The 14,876-nt window shown below is 42.0% G+C and overlaps 1 protein-coding gene across 2 annotated transcripts in view; it reads right to left on the bottom strand.

Moving 5' to 3' along the window:
• Nucleotides 1-10,113, bottom strand: part of OTOA (otoancorin) — a 37,496-nt gene extending 27,383 nt beyond the window's left edge. For both annotated transcript variants that reach the window (XM_009934181.2, XM_075436558.1), the window contains exons 1-10: nucleotides 10,035-10,113; nucleotides 9,656-9,684; nucleotides 9,534-9,564; nucleotides 9,414-9,441; nucleotides 8,404-8,491; nucleotides 6,708-6,839; nucleotides 5,066-5,301; nucleotides 4,747-4,850; nucleotides 1,852-1,958; nucleotides 1,258-1,397 (exon numbers count right to left, since the gene is read on the bottom strand). In XM_009934181.2, the coding sequence (XP_009932483.2) occupies nucleotides 1,258-1,397; nucleotides 1,852-1,958; nucleotides 4,747-4,850; nucleotides 5,066-5,301; nucleotides 6,708-6,839; nucleotides 8,404-8,491; nucleotides 9,414-9,441; nucleotides 9,534-9,564; nucleotides 9,656-9,684; nucleotides 10,035-10,113 (974 nt within the window). The remainder of the gene's footprint in view (nucleotides 1-1,257; nucleotides 1,398-1,851; nucleotides 1,959-4,746; nucleotides 4,851-5,065; nucleotides 5,302-6,707; nucleotides 6,840-8,403; nucleotides 8,492-9,413; nucleotides 9,442-9,533; nucleotides 9,565-9,655; nucleotides 9,685-10,034) is intronic.
• Nucleotides 10,114-14,876: the final 4,763 nt, after the last annotated feature.

Below are 14,876 nucleotides of genomic sequence, written 5' to 3'. Positions count from 1 at the left end.
AATCAAAGAAACATCTATAACTGCATTTTTATAACAAATAATTACCTTCTGATGCATTATTGCATAGCCACCAAGAGCTCTTCATCTCCTTTGGGACTAGCAGCAATGAATAATACTACTACTTAAAAGTAAAAGTGCATTTAAATCATCAGTATGGTCAAAATGAGTAATATAAAATAAGTGTGTTGTAAAAATGGAATATATTAAGGATTATGGAGCATGACATTTCTCTCATCTGTGAGAACGTGGTACCTCTCATGAGTGGTAAAATAATTTTTAAGATTTCTGATATTGAAATTTAGAGTGTGGGCATAATTCTTCTCTCGCTTACATCTCTGATAATCGGCAATACTTCATGGAATTCAGCGAGTTACACTGCAATAATGACAGGAGCTCTAAAGCCATAAAGCATATTCTCCATTTGTTTAAAACTCCAAGGTATCCCCCAAGGAGACTACAAATAACTTCAGACAGTGGTGTCTCGGGACTAAATACATCCATTTATACGACACTGTAAATGTAAATGGGGAGTGCAGCACTCTCGCAGGTAGCTCATGCTCACTACGTATTTATGGGTAAAAGCAGTTTATTTTGGTTTTTATTATTAAATCAGAAAGTCAGTTCAGTGCTGATTTGACGCCCCAGAAAATGCAGTCTCCTGCTTACACACACACCCACCGGTCACACATGTTTGAACATGGCTCATCTGTACCCTGAAGGACTTAAAGATGCGAGCAGGATGGGCTTTGCACCTCTTCACTGCAGGACCTCTCTGGTGATGCTCGCACCAATTAAAAACCACTTGCAGTCTTGGCTGGCATGAGCTAAGGTTTCCTCCTTCAATCCTAACTGCAACATGACTTCCACGAAACACCTCCATCTTCTGTGAATCAAACAGCCAAGGCAACTCATGTCCTGCTATCCCAATTTATTTCATTGCTGTACTGTGCAACGTGGTGGAGCTTTGATTGGGTCCCCCAGATACTGCTGTAGTCCTCCTACCAATACTACCGACAGCTCCTCACCGTGGAGCAGGAGACAAAGCATAGCTAAGTAGACGCACCTCCAAAAATTCATACAGTAGCAATTCTTCACTGTTGCTAAATAGGGTTGGATTTCAGCCTAGGTTTTTCTGCTGGAAGGAAAAAGCTATGTCCCACCAACGATTTTATCAGCTACTAGTTGCTCGTCTCTTTTCTCTTCACTTATTCATTCTCTCCATACATAGCCATAAAAGAAAAAGAAAACCAGTCTTGCCTGTAGATAGTTGAAGTGTTTCTCATATCAAATCCTGATGAGTTTATTCTTTCCAGGAAAGCTTGTGCAAGCGCTGGTGTGATATCATACACTGTGTCCAACTGCTTTGTTGCATTGTCATAGCTAATGAATAGTCTTATCTGACCAGTACAAACAAAATCACGCATCAGGATTATGAAACAACTGCATCCAATAAAACATGTTTGACACTCTAATTGACTCCATACATGTTAGAGAGAAAGGAAGATCCAGTATTTTTGAAAGCAAAGCTGAGTGCATGATTCTCTGTCAAAGTGTCAAATAATTTGAGGGTCTTCTATCATTGGTCCCTCTCTTTCAGTACAAGTCACAGAAGTCTGATACGGATAGATTATTACATATTAATGATAGGCACTTTCAGATTCCAAAAAGAGAACAACATTTGGTTGACAATGGATTTGGATTCACTTTATATTTAAGTAATAGATATAAATAAATTTATATAAAATAAAAAATATAAACTTGGTTTTCATGGTTAAGTTTGCATTTGTGTTTACATTGTTTGTAGCTGACATCACTTGACAACAAGATATTTAACTACATTTTGTTACTTACTTCATCGAGACTAATTTTCAGAATTTCTTCTAATGGGAGATGGACCATGTATCTTCCCAAAATCCATAGGTTTTCTGCACTGACCCAAGAAGTTGATTCATTGAACTCTGTTTTGTACAAATAAATATTCACTACAATGTAAGAAAGTAATTATTTTTCCAATATATTGTACCCAGTATATTGTTATTGGTAAATAATCAAAAAAAATCTGCAAATCAGAAAAATCTGTAGCAGAGAAAGTCAGGTTCCCTCCAATAGCTAGATTTTAACACCACATTTTTATGAGGCCATACATTTTTTAGTGAAAATGCGATTCAAATGTCTCAAATTTTCTCATATGAAAATGATTAATGTTTTATGTTGTTGAAATAGAAAATGGATAAAGTATGGGACAGGAAAAATTAAACCTATAGTATTAAATATGGAGCAGCACTTCTTAAATTCAGTTTTCCTAATCAAATATATTATTTAAGAACACCAGGAAGGCATGATACTTTGTAAGTCTTTATACATCTTCTATATTATTGTTGATGATAACACTCATTTCAGCAATATGCAATAGCAATCATGGAGAAAATGAAAAATTATTCATATACTTATATAGAAATAGGCTGGCAAAAAACACAAAACACTGCATAACAGTTGAAAAATGTCATTTGTTTAGTAACACTCTCCCAAGACTGAAAATTAAATCAAGACCCAAATAACCCCAAGAAAAAAGTCTGTATGGACGAGGTGGGTACTTTGAGCCCCAAAGACAATGTTTTCTCCAGCGTCGAACCTTGGATGGCTCAACGTGTGATACCTCTGAACACACTCCTTAGCCGTGCCGATACTCACAACTCTGGTAAAATAAAATCATCAGTGCATTTTGCAGAGTTTTCAGTATCTGAAAAAACAGCCTATAAATATCAGAAGCTGAAGAACTCCATTTAGTAAGTGATTTTTTTGAAAACACAGATCTAAGCTCCTTAGCTGAGACAAGACAATGCTCCCATCAGACCTGTCTGTCAAGCCTCCGTTTTTTGAAGTGATATTACCTCCCATTACCAGCAATATTAAGAGAGTTGAAAGATATGATAGAAGAGTTAAAAAAAACTGTCACAATCTAAGGATGTTGACTGTGGCCTTTAGCAGAACAGACTTGCAGTTACCAACCCCGGTAGCTGTGATCCCCAAAACCTATTTTGTTATTTTAAAATAAGGTACAAAATTCAAAATTTACAGCCTCCTGGTTTTGCAAGGGCTACCAGCATGCTTCACCTCTGAATATCTCAGCGCTTTTAATACGAAACATGCAAGAATTGGCTGAGTGGCACCTTCTTGAAGGGTTTGACCCTGAAGACGTAGAAGGCACATGTCATCTCCTGCCTGCTCAGTGACCCAGCTGCTGGGCTGCCTGGCAGCGTGGGGAGGAGCGGTGCGACGGGAAAGCCCTCCGCATTTCTACAGGCACAACAGAGCTGTGATGATCAGCTCTGTCACCAAAACCAGCAGAAATGCTTGGGAGGTGGCCTTGCCAGCACCACAAATAAGAGGCTTCTTTCAAATTGCTTTTCTGCTGAGCTTCAGTGAGGAAGACGCTGCTTCTGCAAGAGGGCTGATCCCTTTCCCAGGTGGCCCCAGTGCTACCCACATACAAAGTTAAAGCAAATAAATCAGACTGTTACAGGACTCTTCTGTTGTCCCACACTCCGTGCTATGACCCGTGGTAGGCCGATACACTTGAGCGAGCTTTAGGCTTGCCAGCCTGACTGTTGGTAGCAGTCCAGCTGTGCCCGCTGATGGGCTCTCCAGCTCATAACACCAGAACTAGCTGATGATCAGTCCACACCCCATGCCTTCAGGAGTGGATTCACTGTACCTGTGCTGCTTTGTGTGTGAAGCAGCAACCGGGAGGTAAGAGAGGCATGGCAATTCTCAGTCCCTCCTGAGCCAGGCGATCTTTTATGAACTGAGGGTTCACTGATGTCTCAGACACAGCCCAAGATGTCTGATGCTGTGGGATTTTCCCAGGACTGCCCAGTATCATCCGGCAAGTGCTGCATCTTTGCTTCCCCAGTAAGGCACTGGCAGCAACACCACCTCACAGCGGCGTCACGAACTTCCTCTCTATGACTTTATGGGTTACTCCGGTGTTTTGAAATGGCAGAAGTCCCAGGAGCCAAATTTAGCTCCAGTGAAGCAAGTGGGTGTTTTGCCTTTGATCTCCAGGGAAAGAGGAAGAACGTACAGGTCTGAAAGTCTAACATGCTCCCATGCCAGCGCTGCTGGGATGTTCAGTGAGACCCAGGCACTGGCTCTGATATGTCTGTGCTGCTGCCGCTCCACAATACCCACGTGGAGCCTGTCCTGCACTGTCCCAGCTGTGGCACGTCTGTCTAAGACACATTAACAAGGCAAACAGATGTGGCAAAATGCATAAAATAAGAATTCATGAATTTTGTTTTTATCTTGTCCCTTTTCTGAATGAGTCCATGCCACGTGCAGTAGAACTTTCACAACATCCTGCATTTCTTTTGTGCTTTTAAACAGTGCATTGGCTTATGTATTCTGAGACAGATCTATTGTTCTAGTCTGAACAGGAGGTCAGAAGTGAACAACACACCTGTGCAGAGTACCTGACAACTGTATCCTATTTAAGTCTTAGAGAAATGACTTAAGCACAGAGACTTTTTGTATAGCTCTGCGCAGAAGAGATGAAGAGCAACCATCTTTGGAGAACTATTTGCCATGAATAACAAATACGTTACTGTATTCTGGAGCAAAGGTATTCAAGACAGCTACTCTTAAACAGACCTGTGTTAAATTTGGGAAACCACTCAATACAATGGATAGGCCTTTTGCTGACTGTTTTATGATAAGTCAGAAAAAAATACTTTGTACGTAACATACCACTCATGTTATAGGATTTTTGTAGAATACGCTTCATCCAGCCATACAGAGCTCTCTGTGTATTTGCTGAGGTTTTGTCATAGAGGTCCTTGAATACTGTTGATCTAAGTGATAAAAGGGCGTGTTAGTTCACTAGTGAGTTAACTATTTATGTTTTTTAAATGACACACATGGACAAATGTTTTTAGAAACAGCAACGCATAAGCAGAAAGATATATCTGGAAAATAGATGGAGACCACATAGTAATCTCTTTTTAAAGTCTCTGCAGTCAGCAAATACTACACAGTATTAACTGTGTCTGGAAAATAAATGGCTTACAAGTTTCTGAAAGCATCCTCCTGCAGAACGTTTGGGAGGCTCCCAATGACACCAGGTTGGAGATAGTTCACTGCTGACATACGCAAAATCTGGCTTAGGATATCCACACAGTCCAACGCACTCAGAGCCAGAAAGCATTTATCCAGTGTTACAAGGAACAAGGTCCTGTTTACTCCTGGGCTTTGAAAAATCATCTCTCTAGTCTTGTCCCAATCAAGAATAATATGTCCCATTTCCTGCAAGCAACAAAGGGTTAAAGAACGTCTTTAATACATTCAATATGTTGTTCCTTTTGAGGCCTGACAGAAAGCACTCTACAAAAAATATGGTGCTGTTGTAATGCAAAATGGCTGCAAAATACTGTCTGGTTGCATTAATTCAGATAATTCCTTTCTAGCATTGGCCAGAGACCAGCTTGAATCTTTCAACAAAGTCAAAATGAAAAATAATCCAAATGACTGAAGTTATAGTGTGTGCTCTCATAAAAGTAATAGTTACTTGGAAAATGAAAGGATATCGGAATTGAATGCGTATTATTTCATACATAATTTAATATGTAGACATCTCTAGAATAGACCTTTTCCCATGCAGTATATCTTGCAGCCATTACTACAGACGTCCCCTCCAGACAGTGTGGCAACATCAAAGAACCAAGCCCAGGCAATAAAGTCACCCCGATTGGGGATGGATTGTTATGTTGCTCCGTCTCACAAGTCGATGTGTCTAGGACAGCCTGTTCAGAGCTGATAGTCCTGGGCCTGGTGATTTGTTCACGCAACATTACCAGTCCTGGCAGAACTGGGTATGCCGGTTGAGAAGAGGAAATTTACAGTTTATTGAAAGGGCTTGTGCTCTACTGCTCTGACTCGCAGTGCATGCTGCACACCTACCCTGTGCGCTTTGGCAGCAGGAGCTGCACCACGTTGTTTGAACAGTGGATTACATGGTGTTTGTTCTGGGCTGTCCTCTCATGCGTCTGGGGAAACGCTTTGCCTTTTTCCCAGATTGATCTCCACTCCCTCAGCGACACCCACGCTGGAGGCCATTTCTCCCGGCAGGGAAGATGCCCAGTGCTCTCATCCCACCCCTGCAGTGGAGATCCCCTCCACAGGAGCGACCCTCCCCGGCTGGCACTCACTGATTCCGAGCGAGACTTTTAAGATGGGTCACACGGGGAACACACCACAGAGGCAAGCAAATGATCTTACGCTGCCTCCCCTCCAAACTGCCTAATGATTGGCTTGCACACTCCCAGAACTAATTAATGAGATAACCAATTTCAGCTTCTTCAGTCCTCTTGGCCCTCTTTCTAGCCACTGCAGAGAAACAGATACTCCTGAGAATAACCGGTCCTACCTACTGTAGATACTTGCAGAGGAAGGTAAACCATTCTCTGGAGGTGCATTTCTCTCCACTGATTACAGCAAAAATCCAGATGATTGACTTGGACTTGGCACCAAGCTTTTAGACAAGAAGAATTAAACGAAGGAAGGCCAACCTAAGGAGAGGAGGGCCTCGAATCTAATCCAAGCCAGCTAAGTAACTGCACGGCATGTATTGTGAGAGCCCCAGTCTGGCCCTTTCCCATTTATCTAAATGACCAGCGGTAGCTTTTCTTTTTCGCAAGTGCAAAGTGACTTACAAGACGGTCCTTTCTGCTGTTGAAAAGACACTTCATTGCAGTTTGGAACTGCTGCTGATCAAGCTGCTGGAATTCAGATAGTAGTTGCCTAGGCTGGTATAAAAGGTTCTTCAGGTAGCTTTTTATGGACATCTGAAGTATAGAAAAATATGCATAATATACATAAAACCCATCCTATTGTACTAGGGGCATCAATTACTCCCTGAAAATCTCTGCTTATGGAGAGATATGTGCTTAGCTTCTGTATTATCTGTGTTGTCAATGACTAGAATAACTATATTCAACACAAACTGTAAATAAAAATAATCTAAATGTAATTCTGAAAGACAGAAATTTTTAAATCCTGTTCTTGGCTTCATGAGCGAGTCCTTGCCAGTGAGCCATTTAACAAAAATGCCTCAGTTTCTCACTTCATAAAATGAGTAATAATGCTTCTCTGCTTCACACAGCAGAGCTGTGAAAATGAAACTTTGAAAGAGCTCAAAAAAAATCAACTACCATGTGCGTATTATTATTACTTATAAAAAGGAAGGAACTGTGCAATTAGATGGGAGGAAAAGTCTGTACCAGGTTGTAAGGCAAAAATATTCTCTCACATCAAACTGCGTTACCAGCTAACAATCTCGTGCCTGTTTTGAAAATCTAAGGGGCATTTGTAACACTGGAACAGAAAGCACTGTAAGGCTCATTAGCACCAGACGAGAGTAAAATCCCTTCTAATTCCTGACAGAATTATTGCAGAATTGGTTTGGCATTTGAGTTGAAACTGTTCTTTGTTGTCTTTGCTTAGCTCACCCTACCACCAACAAATGTTAAGAGAGTGAGGTCCCTGTTGTCCAGGGTGTCCGGGCCGGATTACAGCCCGAAACTGTGACTAAATCTAATCAGATGGGAAGTTAGCGGTGTCCCTGCTCGCTGCCGGGGGGTTGGACTAGATGACCTCTAGGGGTCCCTTCTGACCCAAAACTTTCTATGATTTCTATGATTTCTATGGAAGAGGCAGTGGTAATCTCCTGCAGGTTTGGATGGGCTGTGACAGTGAAATGGAGCTTGGGAAAAGGTTCAAGTGCTGTGGAGCTGCACGGCTGTGGGCTTTTAGGAATGCCTGAGGCTCAGAGCTCGCACATTCGACACTTGTCTTTTTCAGAGTGTGTGAAGGGAGGAGGGAAGGGTTCAGGTTTTGATTCGCGGGCTACAGATCCACTTAAACCAGCTCATAACTAATTGTAATGACCAGGGATAAAGAACAACGACTTTTTCAATTCACAGCAACAGAGTTCAGAGGAGCCTTAAAAAGCAGATTTGTTTTGTGGGATGCTCTGGAGCCTCTTGTTCCGTAAGAAGCAGTGCAAGCTATAGCCACAGTCAAAATCTGGGAGAAACCTGCCATTTTGTGGAGAAACAGCATGTGTAGACACTCGGTTCAGAAACAGTCGCTGAAAACTCCTAATTTCTGCTTTTCCATCAGAGGAAAACAAAAAGATCTTATTTCTTACTATTTCTGCCTTGCATACTCCTGCAATCTTAGGGGGAAAAAAACAACAAAAAAACCCTATTCCTATTTCCTACTTATCTGCTACACTGTAGATGTGTTTGTTATCTCTGTTACTGACAATCTAGTTTTGCTTACAGAGATAGGTTGATTTTTTAATTCCTTTTTAAATAAGAATTTTCATGCATTTTAAATCACACAAACCTGTAAACTGCTAAGGGTAAACAGAACTTCCTGGGCATGAAAATATGCCATGACTTTTGTAAGCATATCTGCTGTCCAGACATTAGAACTGTAACAGAAAACAGGACCAAAAATGCCAGTAAAATAATATAACATGTAAAATAGCAGATTACAAGACAAAATAAGAATAAGGAAAGCAAACACTAACACCATAATGACACAAGTATTCAGCTTTTTCGCCTGACAAGACTAATTGCCAACCTATTTAATGCAATGAAAACACAAGGTTCAATGAGAAATTTAATTAATTAGTTATGGGGTTTTTAATCTAACTCCACAACCACCCACAATAACCTGAATTTTCCAATGCGCTGCCATTAGTACCAGCTCCAGGCATGAGACAAGCTGTGCCGTGGCTAGTCCGGAGCTATAGGTGTGCTTCCTGGAAGGCCATTACGCCTGTTCTGGTCTGCTTGTGGCAAGAAAGTACACTGACTAATGTCTGCTGCCTTTTCCTCAGCAGAGTCATTAATTTCAGTGTGTCTTCTTTACAGAGCCATTGATTTTCTCAAAATACATAGGAGTGGAATTGCCTTTGAGGCTTCTACCGCTCTTTCAAATTTAGACAAAATTAGCAAATAATCCAAAAGTCACCAGCAGCTGGAGGAAGTGGGATGGATGGGGGATGGAGCAGGACTGAAAGAGGGAGATGGACAGAAAGCTGGAACTGCACCCAATTTCCTTAAGAAGCAATTCTGAAACATATGAACAAAGTTAATTATCAAAGCTTTTGAAAACTGTAGCAGGTATTTATTCTCAGACTCATTCTGTGCATGTTTTTTGCTTCATAGTGAAAAGTATCTTTTTCCTTGTTAAGAGGAAATACACCTCCCAGGAGATCTACATCAAAGTCATCATGTGTGCCAATCTCATTCTACCCATCATGTTCCAGTTTCTGTGGAAATGAAACAGATCATATCAGAAGTGCAAGATAATACCGAAAAATCAAGTTGCTGAGAGCAATACATTACCTCTGAAAATGAAGTATATCAAGGAGGGCTACACATGAAAAATGGAACACAAAAAGTTACGGTGAGATACTGAGTTTAACTCCTTTTAGAAGCATAAGTGGGAACAATTTCATACATTACCATTCAGATATTTCCCAGTTATTACTTCCTCCTAAGGAAAAAAAAGTAAATACATGTAATAAATTATTATTTTCAGATTATAATATAAAATGTTAGTAGAGATTTCAAATAAAAATACTAACCACAGCTTTGTGTAATAACGGAGGCAAATCTGTAAAAGATTATTGCGTTACTAGAAGTTGATTTAACATTTTACCATTCAACTGTATTATACAAAAATACATGTATTGTATGCAGCGATCGAAACTACATATACAGGTACAATTTATTTATAAGCATTTAATGCAGTTTTGATTAAATATATGTACAGAAAAACAGTGAAAATGAAAGGTTATTAAATAATAAGCAATCTTGGTTCAATTCTTTGTTGGCATAGCTCCATGAAGTCAAGAGAGCAGAGAATAGGGTCGTAGTTACTAAACAGTCCTGCAGCTGTTTCACTACACACAGCTTTTTCCATCCACACAAAATACACCTCTCATACAGGAGCTCTGGTCTTACCTTCAGAGTTTGGACTGCGCGTAGTCTCAGCATGATTCATTGATATCAATAAGAAACATATCTTCAAAAGTCTGGACATTTCCTCTAGTGTTTATTAGAATCAGAAGATACTTGGAGTGAAAAGGAAAACAGAAAGAACAGAGTCAAAAGGCAATATTCACCAAAAACTTTCATAGCTATAAATCAGAGACAGGCTAAGCTATGGCATACAGATAGAGATCAGAATGATCTCAAAGTGCTTGCTCCAATGTTTTTAATTTAGATCTTTTCCAGGATAGACATATATTTTATGCAAATACAAGACCAAGTGTGCATGTGCAGTCAGACTTATTTCCCTTTTACCAAATAGCTCTTTTAATTTTCTTCCTAGTAGCACCATTTATTTACTAAGCCGCATTCCAACTAAACATGACTTCAATGCAGTTTTGTTAAAGCAAACAAACAAATCCGTTTAAACTCAGACAAAATAGAAAAGAAATAGAGGGAGTGAAAAAGGAAATACTAAAAAGCTCCAAACAAACCCTATGCTTTTTCTAGCTCATTAAGTCGCCTGCACGATTCCTGCAGACCAGGTCTGGGACCCTCTGAACTCCACCGGTGGGAGGGCCTGGCCGGAGTGGAGGAGTGCTCCGCTCCGTTTCCCAGGGGGAAAATGTCCTCATGCCCGTCTGAAGCAGAGGGAAAGCGACACATTTGGGAGACGGAGTTCAAGACTATGCCACTTCATTTAGACAAATCAAAGCTCTGCTCTTCGTACTCATGAGAAGTGCACAATAACTGTTTCACCATCACTAGGACATTGTTTCTACAGAAATATGTGTTTCTGTTGCTATCGCTGCTGCCCTGTGCTGCACGGCATAAAGATCACTGAAAGATAAATTAGCTGGAAGGGCAATGATGGGATACCTGGAGCTTTTCACCAGGGTGTCACTGATTCTCATCAGAAAAGACTGACAGTCTCACAGTTGTCCTATACGAAACGAAATCATTGCTTTCGGTCTAGTTCCGGAAGGACAAGGCTACACATCGCCATAATGCAGCAGGATGGAAAGGACGCGGAGGCTGAGCAGGTCGCACACCCACAGGTGTTTCTGCAGCCACGTCCCCTCCGCAGCGCTGACAACCATCAGCTGCTTTAATCCACCGTTCACCAAGTTTGCTGCAGAGAGGATTTTCTACCTCTGCCCCCTCGGCCTGACCCGCCACCCAGCCCTGAGAGTCACCGTACCCACAGGTAAAACAACTAATTAATCTGAGGTATTAGATGATGCCCTGCTCTGCAGATTGCAGCTTCTTGCACTGGGATTAGTCTCCGATTTTAACGAATGACGTGGAGGGCCCTGTTGGCCAAATGTGCTCTGACCCCGAGATGACTTTTTAAGGTTTTCTCTCCCTTTCCTTCATTTCAAGGGTTTATCCACAGCCACACTTCATTTCTGCATTTCTTTCTGTTGCTGAATTTGGATCCATTCTCTTTTTTTTTTAAAAAAAAAAAAGTTCTCTGTCACAGCTTGAGTTACAGATCTGAACATTTGATAAATACAAATGCCTTTTTCAGATTGTTTAATCTCATGTATCAGCAAGGTACTCTTTTATGAAAACGCCTTTCAATGGTCTCTAGCATTACTTCAGTCTAATGCACTACTTCAGTCTTGTAACAGGAGTGACTCAAACTGACAGATGATGAAAAATTTAAACATTAAACTTTAAGAAGCTGTCACCTCTGTCCTGTTCACGCACACACTGAAACCCTTTTCAGCTATTCTTTCGGGAGCGCCACAGTACGTGTCTCTCATTCAGATGTATCTGGTTTCCTAGACAAGGAACTTTCTTGTGTTTGTTTCTGCCTTTGCCCTATTAATTTTGCAGTAAGGTTTGATTACTCTGCATAGTTTAAATCATTGCTATCAATGTCAATCTCGATTCGTTTATTCCAACTCATTCACTTTGATCAGGGAGTGTATTTTAATTAAAGCATGCTAAATTAATATATAAGGAAATTCAATGCTAAGGAAAGTGATTTTTTTATCCTGACCAACTCCAGTGGACAATTCGTAGGCGCAGAAAAAGTCTGCCGCAGGATTAAACAGTTCCTTCTGTCAGTGAAACTAGTCTGTTTGCAGAAGTTCACAGCAACAATTCCAAACCACCCTGTGGGGATCTCCTGCCGATCCCATCCAGCATTTCCCCGCAGATTGTTCCTCGCACCACGGCAACACACGCTGTGCTCCGATCTCCGAGATGGCACCCTTGCAGGACTCTCCAGCTATGAGGAGCTCCCAGATCGCCTTCTCTTGCTCCCTGAACAGCCGCTCTTACACATAAAGAAATCCTAGACATTTTATCACTCCGCTGCAGCCGCTGCCTTATCTGAAGCTCGATAACCAGAAAGCTAACCTCATAATCGCAAGTCTTGCTGATAAGCCCTTGCGCCGTCAGTGCCCGTCCTCCCCCTTGCAGCCAGGCTCTCAGCACCTCTGAAAAAAAGCCCTGTATGCAGAGAGGGAACCCTCGAGGGGTTCAGGCTGGAAAGGGAGAGAGGGAAGCAAGGGGAGGGCAGAAGAGAAGAGATGGTGGGTTCCTGGGGAGAGCCAGGACCCCCGGGCACTTTACCTGCCTCTGCCGTGTGCGCCTCCTTGCCCGCACTGCCGTGCAACGAGCTGGGCGGCTCCAGCCAGGGACCCCGAGAGGGCAGGGACGGGGCCAGCGCCGCCCCGCAGCCCCAGCGTCTGCCCCGCAGCACCCAGCCCTCAGCCGAGGGGAGGGGAGGCGAGAAGCCTCCTCTGCTGGGTGCTCGGAGGGTGCTGGAGTCCCACAGCAGGCAGAAGACGATGCTTCCCCTCCGGAGACGAGGAGAGCTCAACGAGTCGCGAGGGGGAAACATGCCGGGCCAGGTTGGTGCCCCCCTCACCTCCCACCCGAGCAGGGGCAGGTGGCCTGGGGCTCCTCGGGGCAGAGCACAAACCGGCCGTACCTGGGACCACCCGGCAAAAGGGGGCTGTGGTTGCTGTGAGACAAAGTTCTTCCAACATTGTGTTCAAAGTTTCCAACTAAATCGTGCCCTTGCACAGCATCTTCTTCCTGCGATGCCACACACCCAGGACCACCCTGACAGAGCAGATACTTCACTCTCCAGGGCGCACACTGCCCATTAGTGAGACCACTGAGGTGCCACTTGCGCACCATCACCCAGAGCAGGACAGGGACAGCGGAGGGATGAGGCAGGTTCCCCAAGCCTGGGAGTAATGAATTTGTGCATTGGACTTGCAATAAACACTTGTGCCCTTGGATGACATCTTAAAGTATTTCAGGCAATTTGATCAACTACTTGACTCAAGAGTTTCTGTGCACAGGCTGTGTGAGCAGACATTAACTGCACACAACTGCACTCTCCACGTCTGGAAAGAAGTCCCTTCCCTGGCACAGTGAGCCACGCTGCGCTCCTTCCTTCACAAGGAACTCTGATTTTAGAAGCAGGGGTGTAGGTACAGTCCCCTGGGGCTACTCTGGGCATTCAACAGGACTAACCAGGTTTTCGATCCTGTTGAATTTCAGCTTACTCTGTTCACAGCTTTTCCCTGTTATTGCTCATGTTTTAGTAAGTGGTTTAATTCCCCATCTCAAGTGTAAGAATACTTGATTAGAGGGAACAAAATAGGAAAGCATAAGAAAACAAACCACTATTATTGCACCTTCTGTCCCAAAACCTCTCAAAGCTATTACAAACCAAAGTCCTAAGTGACAGGACTGAAAAATGAGAGATGTGAAATGCATGGTCTGAGTGGTTTTTAACCTGTGGGATTAAAACACTTCAGTACCTTTAAAGAAGTTTGTTTCAATACCTATTTGCTACATGAAGCTAAATTCATTACGCATTAAGAAACATCTTTTCCTACTACTAGATGAGAACAAACGAAGGTAACAAAACAAAACAGAATGGATTCACTCTAGAGCACACATGGCTCATTTTTCCAACAGACAAATCTGATTGCACTCTGTGCCAAAATTCAACAGCATATGCTGAAACAAGAATAATACTGAGGCTGAATTACTGTTGAAAAAAAATCAACCAGGCAAAATTCTCACCTCATACTACAGAATACTTACTGCTCCACAAAGATGACTGAGAAGAAAAGGCTGTTAAATTAGCAAGAGAAATCATTAACCATCAGGCAAAGGAAGTCCAAGGTAAACATAAAGACAAGCTGAAGCATCCTACCTGGCATAAAAACCCAAAAGCCACAACACACAACTTTTTTAGACTTCACAACAAAAAGTTAAGCCAGTTCTTACTTTACTTACCAGCTGGCATACAAGCTGTTGCTTCTCTGCTCTGTCACGCTTACACCCCAAGCGATGGAAGACATACACCTGCCAGTCCTGTACTACTAATGATGCCGCTTGTTGTTTTAAAGGAAGGTTATATCCCAACTGCCAGAAATTATTCATTTTAAAGAGAGTTTTTAAAACAAGACATGTTAAAATAAATAGCATTTATTTAGTGTTCCTGAAGAAAAGTCCCAAGCTAGCAAAATCTTCAAAATCAGGTCCCTATAGCCTGATCCTCAGAGGCAGTTTGACTCACAAAATTTGCAAGAAACTGCATGCAAGTTTTTAAGCTGAAAACTTTTGGGAACAATTTGCTTAGAAAGTTTATTATTAAAGTGCAGTTTTGGCAAGTTCCGCAATGACCCTTTTAGCTGGAAAATGGCATATGCAAAAGCAATGAAGATTTATGAGGCTTTGACAGGAACATGAAGGAAACCCAACCAAAAGTGATACATTTTTTGTGGACTGTTACACCTTTAAACAATATTTAAATACTGTTTAAATAAACGCGAG

This window comes from Opisthocomus hoazin, chromosome 15, assembly GCF_030867145.1.
Source record: "Opisthocomus hoazin isolate bOpiHoa1 chromosome 15, bOpiHoa1.hap1, whole genome shotgun sequence".
Lineage (NCBI taxonomy): Eukaryota > Metazoa > Chordata > Aves > Opisthocomiformes > Opisthocomidae > Opisthocomus > Opisthocomus hoazin.
Note: the sequence above shows the minus strand (reverse complement) of the source record. Positions and strands in the feature narration are given on the sequence as shown.